This window comes from Chrysemys picta, unplaced genomic scaffold (genome assembly GCF_011386835.1).
Source record: "Chrysemys picta bellii isolate R12L10 unplaced genomic scaffold, ASM1138683v2 scaf277, whole genome shotgun sequence".
Taxonomy (NCBI): Eukaryota; Metazoa; Chordata; order Testudines; family Emydidae; genus Chrysemys; species Chrysemys picta.
Window position 1 is genome coordinate 67247 of NW_027052984.1, and position 12754 is coordinate 80000.

The window sequence follows — 12754 nt, forward strand, 5'->3', positions numbered from 1 at the left end:
TGGGTGAAAGTGATCATGAAATCATAGAGTTTGCAATTCTAAGGAAGGGTAGAAGGGAGAACAGCAAAATAGAGACAATGGATTTCAGGAAGGCTAAAAAGTTCCTAACTGTCAGGGTGGTTAAACACTGGAATAAACTGCCTAGGGAGGTTGTGGAATCTCCATCTCTGGAGATATTTAAGAGTAGGTTAGATAAATGTCTATCAGGGATGGTCTAGACAGTGTTTGGTCCTGCCATGCGGGCAGGGGACTGGACTCGATGACCTCTCGAGGTCCCTTCCAGTCCTAGAATCTATGAATCTATGAATCTATAAGGCCAGCCCTGACAGCTGGGCCTGGGGGAACCTTCCCCAGAGCAGTGTGAGGGACCCCACAGGGGTGTGCGTCCTGCTCTCTCCCCGCAGCGTCTGCAGGGGGAACCCGGGCCAGGAATCTGGGACAGGGGAGCGGAGGCGGAGCCGGATTGCCCGTTGCTGGGCGCTCACTCCCCACCGTACCCCGCCGGCCCCGCACATGCGCAGTAGCCCACAGGTACAGGCTCCCCGTTGCCGGGCTCCGGAGTTGTGGCTCGGCCCGTGTCCGAGCTGCTCCGCGGGGCCATGGCCGGGTCCCTGGTGCTGAAGCGGCGGCGCACCGCGCTGGAGCGGGCCGAGAAGTTGCTCTCCGAGCACTGCTTCCCCGACTGCAACCTCCGGGGCAGGTGGGAGCTGGATTGGTCCGCCGCGAGTTCCGCCCCCTCCGGGCGGGAAACAGCGGCCCGCGGGCATCCCCCGGGCCGGGCCTGCGCTCCCGCTCGGGGCAGGGTCCGGCCGCCCCCAGCCCCTGCGGCGGGGCTTGCCCCCCTCCCCCACTCAGCGCCGTCACTTCTAGCGCCCCCCCCCCGTGCCTGGAGCGGCCCGGCCCGGCGTGCCAGGAGCGAGGTGGGCGCGGGGCTGGATCGGGACGCTGGCGGGGGGGCGCGCGAGCGAGCAGCGGAGCGAGCCCCGCTGGCCGGCGGGGACCCGAGCCGCCACCGGCCCCTGGTTCCTGCTGGCCCGGCTGTGGGTCTGCCTGAGAGTCGCAGTGACTCCAGCCGTGCCCCGGGGAGGGGGGCGATCGGGAGGGGTGTCACTGCTCTGAAAGCTTGGAGCAGGCTTGGGTTGTCTGGGTGTCACTGCTCTGAAAGCTTGGAGCAGGCTTGGGTTGTCTGGGTGTGCGAAGGGATACTTGTAAGATCCTTTATTGTGCGTTTAAAATTAAAGGCTTTAAAAATCAAAGGCTGCTGCTCTTTCTTTCCCCTTTGCTGTTTCAATCTGCAGTTAGGCTGGTCAGTTTCAGGTTTGCTGCTTCTTTCTCTCCCATTCTGACAATTCTTTTGGGTTTCTCACAGTGTAGGAGGAGGTTCTCCTTTTCACCCTGTGGAGCACTCATAACAGAGATCCTCTCACAGACCCATCTGTCTTACCAGCACCGCAATCTTCATGTTATTTAGCTCTCACATAGTTAAACAAAAATACTATTTTCATAGACCCTACCATGACTGCATCTGTTCCTGGCATCTGTCACGTAAATCCTTGCTCCTGCAACTGGCTCTGCTCAGGAGGACCCCAGCGTGGAGACTGAGCCTCATTGAAGTTAATGGGGCTTCTGCGTAGCAACGGCAGACAATCGTTTTGCGCCTTTTTTCAGCCCAGACGCCATAGCACTGGGATCGTGGAGCCCGCTCAGATCACCGCGGCAATTATGAGCACTTTAAACACCACGCGCATTATCCTGGAGTATATGCAGGACCAGAACCTGCCAAGGCAAAATCAGATGAGGAGGCGATGGCAGCGCGGCGACGAGAGTGATGAGGAAACAGACATGGACATAGACCTCTCACAAAGTACGGGCCCCAGCAATGTGCAAATCATGGTGTTAATGGGTCAGGTTCATGCCATGGAACGCTGATTCTGGGCCAGGGAAACAAGCACAGACTGGTGGGACCGCATAGTGTTGCAGGTGTGGGACGATTCCCAGTGGCTGTGAAACTTTCGCATGCGTAAGGGCACTTTCATGGAACTTTGTGACTTGCTTTCCCCTGCCCTGAAGCACCAGAATACCAAGTTGAGAGCAGCCCTCACAGTTGAGAAGCGAGTGGCGATAGCCCTGTGGAAGCTTGCAACGCCAGACAGCTACCGGTCAGTCGGGAATCAATTTGGAGTGGGTAAATCTACTGTGGGGGCTGCTGTGATCCAAGTAGCCAACGCAATCAAAGAGCTGCCGGATCAAGGGTAGTGACTCTGGGAAATGTGCAGGTCATAGTGGATGGCTTTGCTGCAATGGGATTCCCTAACTGTGGTGGGGCGATAGACTGAACCCGTATCCCTATCTTGGCACCAGAGCACCAAGCCAGCGAGTACATAAACCGCAAGGGGTACTTTTCAATGCTGCTGCAAGCACTGGTGGATCACAAGGGACGTTTCACTAACATCAACATGGGATGGCCGGGAAAGGTACATGATGCTCGCGTCTTCAGGAACTCTGGTCTGTTTCAAAAGCTGCAGGAAGGGACTTTCTTCCCAGACCAGAAAATAACCGTTGTTATTTGATGTTGAAATGCCTATAGCTATCCTTGGGGACCCAGCCTACCCCTTAATGCCATGGCTCATGAAGCCATACACAGGCAGCCTGGACAGTAGTCAGGACCTGTTCAACTATAGGCTGAGCAAGTGCAGAATGGTAGTAGAATGTGCATTTGGACCTTTAAAAGCGCGCTGGCGCAGTTTACTGACTCACATAGACCTCAGCGAAACCAATATTCCCATTGTTATTACTACTTGATGTGCGCTCCACAATATCTGTGAGAGTAAGGGGGAGACATTTATGGCTGGGTGGGAGGTTGAGGCAAATTGCCTGGCTGCTGATTACATGCAGCCAGACACTAGGGCGGTTAGAAGAGCACAGCAGGGCGTGGTGTGCATCAGAGAAGCTCTGAAAACCAGTTTCATGACTGGCCAGGCTACGGTGTGAAAGTTCTGTTTGTTTCTCCTTGATGAACTCCCCTCTTCCCTCCCCCCCCCCCCCGGTTCACTCTACTTCCCTGTAAGCTAACCACTCTCCCCTTCGATCACTGCTTGCAGAGGCAATAAAGTCATTGTTACTTCATATTCATGCATTCTTTATGAATTCATCACACAAATAGGGAGATAACTGCCAAGGTAGCCCGGGAGGGGTAGAGGAGGAGGGAAGCGTCGGGTGGGGTGGGGGAGGAGATAAGGACAAGGACACACTGCACTTTAAAACTTATTGAAGGCCAGCCTTCTGTTGCTTGGACAATCCTCTGGGGTGGAGTGGCTGGGTGGCTGGAGGCCCCCCCACTGCATTCTTGGGCGTCTGGGTGAGGAGGCAATGGAACTTGGGGAGAAGGGCTGTTGGTTACACAGGGGCTGTAGCGGCGGTCTGTAATCCTGCTGCCTTTCCTGCAGCTCAACCATGTGCTGGAGCATATCAGTTTGATGCTCTGGCTGCCGGAATATCGACTCTTGCCTTCTGTCAGCAAGCTGATGCCACCTATCCTCTTCAGCCTGCCACTTGCTCTCTTCAGCCCGCCACCTCTCCTCGCGTTCATATTGTGCTTTCCTGCACTCTGACATTGTCTGCCTCCACGCATTCGGCTGTGCTCTGTCTGCGTGGGAGGACATCTGGAGCTCCGAGAACATGTCATCCCGAGTGCGCCTTTTTCGCCTTCTAATCTTCACTAGCCTCTGTGAAGGAGAAACATTTGCAGCTGGTGGAGGAGAAGGGAGAGGTGGTAGTTAAAAAGACACATTTTAGAGAACAATGGATACACTCTTTAACGTTAAATCTTGCTGTTCACATTACACAGCACATGTGCTTTCGTTACAAGGTCGCATTTTTCCTCTTATATTGAGGGCCTGCCGGTTTGGTGTGTGAGATTACTCACGCAGTGCCAGGCAACAGAATTCGGCTTGCAGGCAGCCATGGTAAGCCACAGTCTTTTGGCTTTTTTAACCTTCATAACATGTGGGAATGGTTTCAAACAGCAGCACCCTCATTTCCCATACCAAGCGGCTGTTGGGTTGGCCATTTAAAATGGGTTTGCAGTGTAAAAGGAGGGGCTGCGGTTTCCGGGTTAACATGCAGCACAAACCCAACTAACCCCCCTTCCCTCCCCCCCACACCCACAGCGGGGAACATTTCTGTTCAGCAGAGCAGGAACGGGCACCTCTGAACGTCCCCTTAATAAAATCACCCTATTTCAACCAGGTGACCGTGAATGATATCCCTCGCCTGAGGATAACAGAGAGATAAGGAATGGATGTTGTCTGCATGCCAGCAAACACCAGGACCGTACGCTGCCATGCTTTGTTATGCAATGATTCCAGACTACGTGCTACTGGCCTGGCGTGGTAAAGCGTCTTACCATGGAGGACGGAATAAGGCAGCCCTCCCCAGAAACCTTTGGGAGTACATCAAGGAGAGCTTTCTGGAGATGTCCCTGGAGGATTTCCGCTCCATCCCCATACACATTAACAGACTTTTTCAGTAGCTGTACTGGCCGCGAATGCCAGGGCAAATGAATCATTAAACATGCTTGCTTTTAAACCATGTGTAATATTTACAAAGGTACACTCACCAGAGGTGCCTTGTGTGCCCTCAGGGTCTGGGAGCATGCCTTGGATGGGTTCGGGGGTTACTGGTTCCAGCTCCAGGGTGAAAAACATATCCTGGCTGTTGGGGAAACCGGTTTCTCCACTTCCTTGCTGTGAGCTATCTTCAATGTCTTCATCATCATCTTCCTCATCCCCAAAACCCGCTTCCGTGTTCCGTGATTCTCCATTGACAGAGTCAAAGCACAGGGTTGGGGTACTGGTGGCTGCACCCCCTAACATGGCATGTAGCTCAGCGTAGAAGTGGCATGTCTGCAGCTCTGCCCCAGACCTTCCGTTTGCCTCTCTGGCTTTGTGGTAGGCTTGCCTTAGCTCCTTAATTTTCACGCGGCACTGCTGTGCGTCCCTGTTATGGCCTCTGTCCTTCATGCCCTTTGAGACTTTTTCAAATGTTTTGGCATTTCGTTTACTGCTACGGAGTTCAGCTAGCACTGATTCGTCTCCCTATATGGCGAGCAGATCCTGTACCTCCCGTTCGGTCCATGCTGGAGCTCTTTTGCGATCCTGGGACTCCATCATTGTTACCTGTACTGTGAGCTCTGCGTGTTCATCTGGGCTCTCCACCACGCTGGGCAAACAGGAAATTCAAAATTTCGCGGGCCTTTTCCTGTCTGCCTGGCCAGTGCATCTGAGTTGAGAGTGCTGTCCAGAGCGGTCACAATGGAGCACTCTGGGATAGCTCCCGGAGGCCAATACTGTCGAATTGCATCCCCACTACCCCAAATCCGACCCGAAAAGGCCGGTTTCAGCGCTAATTCCCTCGTTGGAGGTGGATTAAAGAAATCGATTTAAAGAGCCCTTTAAGTTGAAAAAAGGGTTTCATCGTGTGGACGGGTCCAGGCTTAAATCGAGGTAACACTGCTAATTTCGACCTAACATCGTAGTGTAGACCAGGCCTAAGACTATGTCACTCTGCTGCTTCAGGAGTGGAATTTCTGTCTGGACTATAAATTTCCTCTTGATGCTTTAAATCATAATGTGACTATTACTGCTCAGCTAGTGTCTGTAAAATCTGTACAAGTAGATAACTGTACCATGGTATCGCTATATGTAGTTCATGTGAGTACACTTAGGGACAGATCCTCAGCTGGTGTAGATTGTCATAGCTTCATCCAGTGCTAATATGGGGAATACTGCTGTAACCTTTGCTTGCAAAGGTATTTGTAATGCTTTGAATGGGGGCTCCTATCATTTAAATAGAAAAGAACAAAAGGGAAACATTGTTATGAAGAGGATGGTGATCAATTGTTCTCCACATCCACTAAAGATAGGACAAGAAGTAACAGGCTTAATTTGAAGCAAGGGAGATTTAGGATGGACACCAGGAAAAATTTTCTAATTATAAGGATAGTTAAGCTCTGGAACAGGTAACCTAGAGAGGTTGTGGAATCCCCATCACTGGAGGTTTTTTAAGAACACCTTGGACAAAGACCTGTCAGGGATGGTCTTCTAGGTTTACTTGGTCCTATCTCAGCACAGGAGGCTGGGCTAGAGGTCCTTTCCAGCCGTACATTTCTATGATTGTGTGATTTGTGGGAACAAAGAAAATCTCCATGGGTTGGCACTTGTGGTAGTGAAAATATACAAGGCAGATACAGGTGTTCTGCTGCTGATGGTGACCACATGCCACGCTGGGCACCCAGGTTTATTGTCAGGCTAACAAGAAACAGGATTGTTAGTTTTTTAAAACATTGGGTTTTTTTTTAAACTGAATGTTTCTGCAATGGTGAACCACTGGGGAAAAAACAAGCGTGACAAAGCTTTAGCCTTCATCGGGAGATTGGGAGACAGATAAGGGTGGGGAGGGATAGCTCAGTGGTTTGAGCATTGGCCTGCTAAACCCAGGGGTGTGAGTTCAATCCTTGAGGGGACCACTTGGGGATCTGGGGCAAAACCAGTATTTGGTCCTGCTAGTGAAGGCAGGGGGCTGGACTCAATGACCAAAAGGTCCCTTCCAGTTCTAGGAGATGGGATATCTCCATTAATTAATTTAAAAAAATCCTCGTACCTTGGGGTGATTGGCTTTATTGCCTGTCATCTTTACTGCAGGCTGTTCGGGGACACCTCCCCCCTGGTGTCTCTCTCCTGCTTCCAGACCCCTCAGCGAATCCCACATGATGAAGCTGTCAGACAAGAATTCAGACCTACGAAAGTTGGGGACTCCTTTGGACCCACGTAAGTACCAGCCTTAGAGGAACAAAGTGATGTGAATTGATTTTTAACTGCCATTTATTTAAATGAGGAAGTAATGTGAAGTCGCTATTGTTTTTCCCCTTGAGGGACACAATGAGCTCTGTGTGTGAGATTCCATCTTTACTCCCCAGGTGCTGCAGATTAATCAGTAGGACTGTGTGCAACATCTGTGTGTATACAACTTATTTTTTTCTACACCTAAAGATATCTTTAGCACTTTAACTTCAGGTTACTTGTATGCATATTAGCTAATCCTCACAAACCCCGGATGAAGTAGGACAGAAGATATATAATCCTCCCTATTTTACATTTGGGGAGAAACTGAGGGACGGAGAAGTTAAGTAACTTGACTGAGGCCGCATGACAAGTCAGTGTCAGAGGCAGGACTAGACTGCGAGCCAGGCACTCTGAAATCTCTTTGTTCAGCCATCTACCTCACTCTTTTGGATTCTTTCAGCTCCATGTTTAGAACTTTGATTTTGATTTATGTGTTGGACCTATCGGCAAATCTCCAGGCAGAACAGAAGGCCTGTGATAATGCTGGGGCAGTTAAAGGAGGTATCATAAATACCTGTTTCTTGAGTGCTTGTAATTTGGTTATAAAAATAAACTCCAGACTAAAACTTGACCCAAAATCTCTGGAAGCTAATTACCTGTCTCTGTCCATCCTGAGCCCCTCTCCTTCAACTTGACTCCCATGACAGCAGTCCCTGTGGAATACTTTATGTCAGGCTATGGAGGTGCGGGGAGTGGATCTTTGAGACTTGGGCCTTCATGAAATAGGGTTTATTTCATCCCTTTTCTCCCCTTCTGAGGCCTTTTCTTTGCCTGGTGGGTAGCTGCTCTATCCCTGCAGTCACAATTCTCTCTATTCTCGTTCCATGCTGGTAATGTGAGACCCCCTTTGTGCACCTCTTCTGCTTCCAGCATGGCAGCTCCTTTGTCCTCATGGAATTGCCACCTACAACACTGCCAAGCCCTGCTGCACTGGGGAATGCTGTGGAAAAGAGAGCTGATCTCAGTGTCCTGATTTCTCTGAGAGAGCAGGTCAAACTACTGCTAGATAGCTGCCTGATCCACCCAACAGCTGTCTGAGATGCCCTGGCTCTTTGGGACCTGGGTGGAATGTGTGGGTGTCTCAATCCAGTTCCTAGGCAACAGGTGTCTGTACTGTAAAAGCGCCTCTAAACTTTCCCCCCTTGATGATCTTCTGACTGAATGAGCCATGGAGAACAAACTGCCTGTCGATGTTCCTGGCGGGTCTGGCTTGACGTGTATGGGTGGAGGCTGAGCGTACTTGTACTGCTGCTGACCATGCCCTATCGTACCTGATCTATACAGAGCAGATCTCTGTTTATGGGGCTGTCAATTGAGCATCTTTCACTCTTAGGAAAAAATAAAAGCAAGCCCTGGAGGGATTGTCTCCTGTGTGTGTTTGTGCATTGGTGTCTGTACATACTACGTGATTTCCCCACAGACCTCCTTAGAGATTCTGCTGAGGCTGTAGTGTCTTGTGCATGTTAACCTTTCATAGGGAAATGCTTAATCATTAATGGCTCAACATCAGTTCAGAAGTGTATGTGCCTGTCATTTTTAGGTGGTGGACCTGCTGGTTTAAAGTGGAGCTTAGCATCCCCAGAGAATGGGCGGGGAAGGAAGTGCATCTCCTGTGGGAAAGCGATGGGGAAGGGATGGTGTGGAGGGATGCGCAGCCGGTTCAGGTAAGAGGAAGTGCCTGTGCCAATGCTAGATTTTTATGAAGTACGTCGTAGGCAATGCTGCAATCAATGCTGTTTCCATGACATGTCCTGTCTCAGCCCCTTATAACGGGGCTGTAGGAATTCCCTGCCATTTGTTACATGGTTTGAATCAGACTGGATTTTAATTTCCTCTAATTATATAGCACTTCCCTGTTTTGTGAGGTTTTTAATCCAATATTCCTGACCGTTGGTCTGTGGCATGGAATACCCATGGGATTGGTATTAATGCTGGGGTTGCAGCAGCTCTCCAGGAGAAGCCAACCCTTTCCACAATGTTTTTCATGTGTGTTTGATGGGGCATGGAGACATGTCCTAGGGAGTTTGAGCAAAATCTTCATTCAGCAGGGTGCTGCAAATGGTCTTTGTACTAGTTCCATAGGCAAACAGTGAGCACAATCTCAGTACGCACAACTCCATGGTAATCTGCCATGTGTCAGAAGGGGCCCCTCTGCTGATATGTATCAACAAGTCATGGGTTAGTGATGCAGAATGGCAGCTGTTCCCATTGAACCTGTGTTAACATCTCTGATGTGAGTGTTGTCATGGAGCTATTTTAATGTCCCTCCTCCCTGTCATGACACACAGGGTTTGACTAAAGAAGGGGAGAAGACCAGGTATATCCTGACAGATGGCCTCAAGGAGACGGAGCCTCACAGGTGAGCATTGATGCTTGCTGAAATTCAGGGAAACCCCCACCCTGCACTGGTTGGAGGGCCTATGAGGTACTCTTGGCACAGCCACACCACACAGGGAAAGTGCCCAGGCCTCTCTGCTCAGAGCTGTGAGGACCAGTGATGCAGCATTGTCACCTATTGGCTGCTCAGCTCGTGAGGTAACATCAGGCAGGATACAATGACAAGGTTTATTGATTGCTGTGCTTCAGGGTGTGAGTTACTCACTAGCTAGGATCAGGAAGAAATTTCTCCCATGTGGGATAGTGTTGCACAGTTAGGTAGGTGTAATATGTCTGTCTCTGAAGCACTGGCCACCATTAGAGACAGGATACCAGACTAGACAGGCCACTGGCCTGGCCCGGTCCGACCGTTCCTGTGCTTTTGGCAGATCTTGTTTCCTAGTCTCTACGCAGAGAACACAGTGAGTTGCTCATTGATCTCTGGTGACTTCTGTTTCCATTTTTCTCATTTCTACAGTCTGACTGTCTACGTGGAAGTTGCCTGCAATGGTCTCTTTGGGGCTGGAAAAGGCAGCCTGATTGCACCTCCTGACCCTGACAAGAAGTTCACCCTGAACAAGGCAGAGCTTGTGGTCTTTATGTAAGGGGACTGTTGCCCCCTTACTAACATTCAGTGGGGGTGTTTTGGTTGGCTAGCTCCCAGCACTAAAAGGGGAAGGGTTGATGGGAAATCAGGAGCCTGAGACTGACTGTCCCCAGGAACAATGGGGAGAGGCCAATGCTCCAGATCAGCCTGATTGACAGGGCGGGCAGGCTAATCAGAGAGTCAGGAGGCCGGGGGGGTCCCATCCTCCGTGTGAACTGGAATGGCCTGGGTCAGACAGAGTGGGGCCGAGCTAAGGAGAGAGCAGGGGCCCGAGCTGAGCTGCTGGGAGCAGAGCTGCAGCCCCAAAGCCAGAGCACAGCCCAGAGAGAGCAGCCCTGCCCTGGGAACAGAGCTGTAGCAACCAGAGCCAGAGGGGCCAGACAAGCAGCCAGGAAGCAGGTCAGAGCTGGGAGCAGAGTCACAGAAGCAGCCTGCAGAGCAGAGCTGTGCTGGGGGCAGAGCTGCAGCAACCAGAGCCAGAGAGGCCAGAGAAGCAGCCCTGGGGGCTGAAGGCAGAGCAGCAGCAGCAGCCGTGCTGAGGCAGAGTGGAGCTGGAGCCGGGGCTGGAGCAGTCCGGAGCTGGGGCTGGGGCAGTCCGGAGCCGTGTGCAGTCCGAGTGTGGTGAGCAGCTGGGGAGAGTGAGGGGGACCCTGGGCAGTGGGCCCAGCACAGGGAGACGCCTCAGCCAAGAGGCCTTGCAGGCCAGACTTGCAGGGGGATCATAACCCCGACCGGGCGGGGGCGACGCTGGGAAGAAGGGTCCTGCCACCTAGAGCCTGAGAGCGTGTGGCCACCACCAGAGCAAGTGTCCAACCCACAGCGTCCCTGCAGCACAGACAGGGCCTGAGAAGCAGGCCTGGGACCTACAAGGAACAGACTGAACTGCCCTGACGTACCAGAGACACTGTTTGTAATGTTCCCTGCCACAGAGCGGGGTGATGTGTTTTCCTTTAACCTTTCCCATTTTTCCTTATTCTTTTTTAAAATTAATTGTTAATTAAACAACTTGTATTTGCTTTAAATTGTGTGAAATGATCAGTGGGTCAGGGAGGTGCCCAGTACAGAGAGAGTACCCCGGAGTGGGGACACCCTAGCCCCTGTCCTGGGTGACCACAGCAGGGTTGGGGGTCGAGCCCCCCAGGAATCCTGGGCCCAGCCTTGTCGGGGTTTACGAGGACACTGCCAGACAGGAGAGTGGAAGGGGAGTCCTCAAGGGCAGGGAGGCCTCTGGGTAAAGGAAGTGGGAGCGAGGACTCGGATCCTTTCGCTAGCCCACTTCACCGGGGTAGTGCAGAAGCCAGGAAAGTTCCCCACAAAGCGGGACCATTCCCCCGCTTACATTTAACAGGGATGTCCATGAGCTGCTGGTAGATTTTGAGATACTAGTGGACATGGCCAAGGTAAATACTTTAGTCCGCTGTCTCTTTTATTCTCCAGCTCCTCTACTTCCCTCCTCTTCCTTTTTTCATGACTTTCCCTTGATTTGGCCTCTTTCCCCCAGCTCTACCAAAAAGACCTGAAGGAGTAAGCATTTGCCATTGTAGCTTGTGTACAACTGGAAGTGTCTCCTTTGTCTCATCATGCCAGCTAACAACTGCAGCCTCTGAGTTCCAAAAAAGCGAAATTCGTACACTAGGGGAAGGAAACACCACCTCTGCGTCTATATTGCCTCAGGCTACACGTGTCATTGGTAGAGAGGTGGGAAGTTGGTAGGACACAGCTAATGGGCTGTCCACATGTGCAGCAGTTCAGTGTGCTATCCGTCACCTCGTATAGACTCTCAACCTGTCCAATATGAGAGTTGCTGAGCTAAGTGTCTCTCTCTTCTCACTCTTGCCCTCCCTCAGTTCCTTGGGGAGGAAAACCAGCAGAGCTTCCAGGCACTGTACGTGGCCAATCAGATGGTTAACCTGCTTGATGTCATGGAACTCCTGTACCTTCCCTGCAGTGCGTCACCTCGCCTCTTCCATCTTCAGCCAGAAGAATGGCGAGAGCCAGCACACCATCCATGCTATGGGCCACTGCCACATCGATTCTGGTAAGAATGGGTCCAGGGGATGCGTGCTTACTGAAAGGCCTGTGGGTGGTTAGGGCTGGCCAGTGATGTTGGGTACTGCCAGAGGGGAGCAGTTCTCAGCTGAGCAGGCACTGAGTGTTCTGTAGAAGTGATGCTCTGAGCCTCTAGGGGAAGGGACAGGGAAATCTCAGTTATCAGCTACAAAATGTATGTAGCCGTTTCAGCCTGGCTGGAGATGGTGACTTACCACAGGGCTGGAAGGCATCCTTTACAAAGGGGCATGTCAAAGCCTTCCATGCCCATTCCTTACTTCCTTTGCCTGGCCCCTAGATTTCAAATTCCCAGTGGGGTTTTCCCTGGTCATGCTATTGTGGGAAAAGGAAGTGAGGTATCCAGGACAGGCAGCAGCCCCATGAGCTGAGGACTCTTCAGGACTTACTGCAATGCTTCAATCCATTGACATTTTAATAGTGTGATTTTCCCATGTCTTCACACCCCGCAGTGGTTGATTCTTGTAAAGGCAGCACAGCTTGGATCCCGGATGAGTAGGGCCATATCAAATTCACAGTCCATTTTTGTGGACTTAGCTATGACTTCACGGTCATAGCATTTTAAAAATCTTGAATGTCACGATTTCAGATATTTAAATCTTAAATTTCACGGAGCTGTAACAAAGCATGAATATGTATGGAAAAACGGCAAAATACAAACATGTAAAGCCCTTAAGTCAGTGTTTCTCAAACTGGGGGTCCCAACCCAAAATAGGGTTGCAAAGCTATTGTAGGGGTGGTCGCGGTATTGCCACCCTTACTTCTGGCTGCCTTCAGAGCTGGATAGCTGGAGCAGCGCAGC

General features: G+C 51.2%; 1 protein-coding gene across 1 annotated transcript; it reads left to right on the forward strand.

Moving 5' to 3' along the window:
- Positions 1–497: 497 nt before the first annotated feature.
- LOC135978476 (alpha-mannosidase 2C1-like) lies at positions 498–9898 on the forward strand. The gene is made up of 5 exons (XM_065579408.1): positions 498–700; positions 6702–6827; positions 8443–8566; positions 9191–9261; positions 9757–9898. The coding sequence occupies exons 1-5, from the start codon at positions 600–602 to the stop codon at positions 9881–9883; spliced, it is 549 nt and encodes a 182-aa protein (XP_065435480.1). The 5' UTR covers positions 498–599; the 3' UTR covers positions 9884–9898.
- Positions 9899–12754: the final 2856 nt, after the last annotated feature.

Excerpts from the sequence above, each read along its gene's own strand:
- LOC135978476 (XM_065579408.1), top strand. The coding sequence starts at position 600 with ATGGCCGGGTCCCTGGTGCTGAAGCGGCGGCGCACCGCGCTGGAGCGG. Across the intron at positions 701-6,701 it reads GACTGCAACCTCCGGGGCAG|GCTGTTCGGGGACACCTCCC; the intron begins GTGGGAGCTGGA and ends TCTTTACTGCAG. Across the intron at positions 8,567-9,190 it reads GGGATGCGCAGCCGGTTCAG|GGTTTGACTAAAGAAGGGGA; the intron begins GTAAGAGGAAGT and ends CATGACACACAG.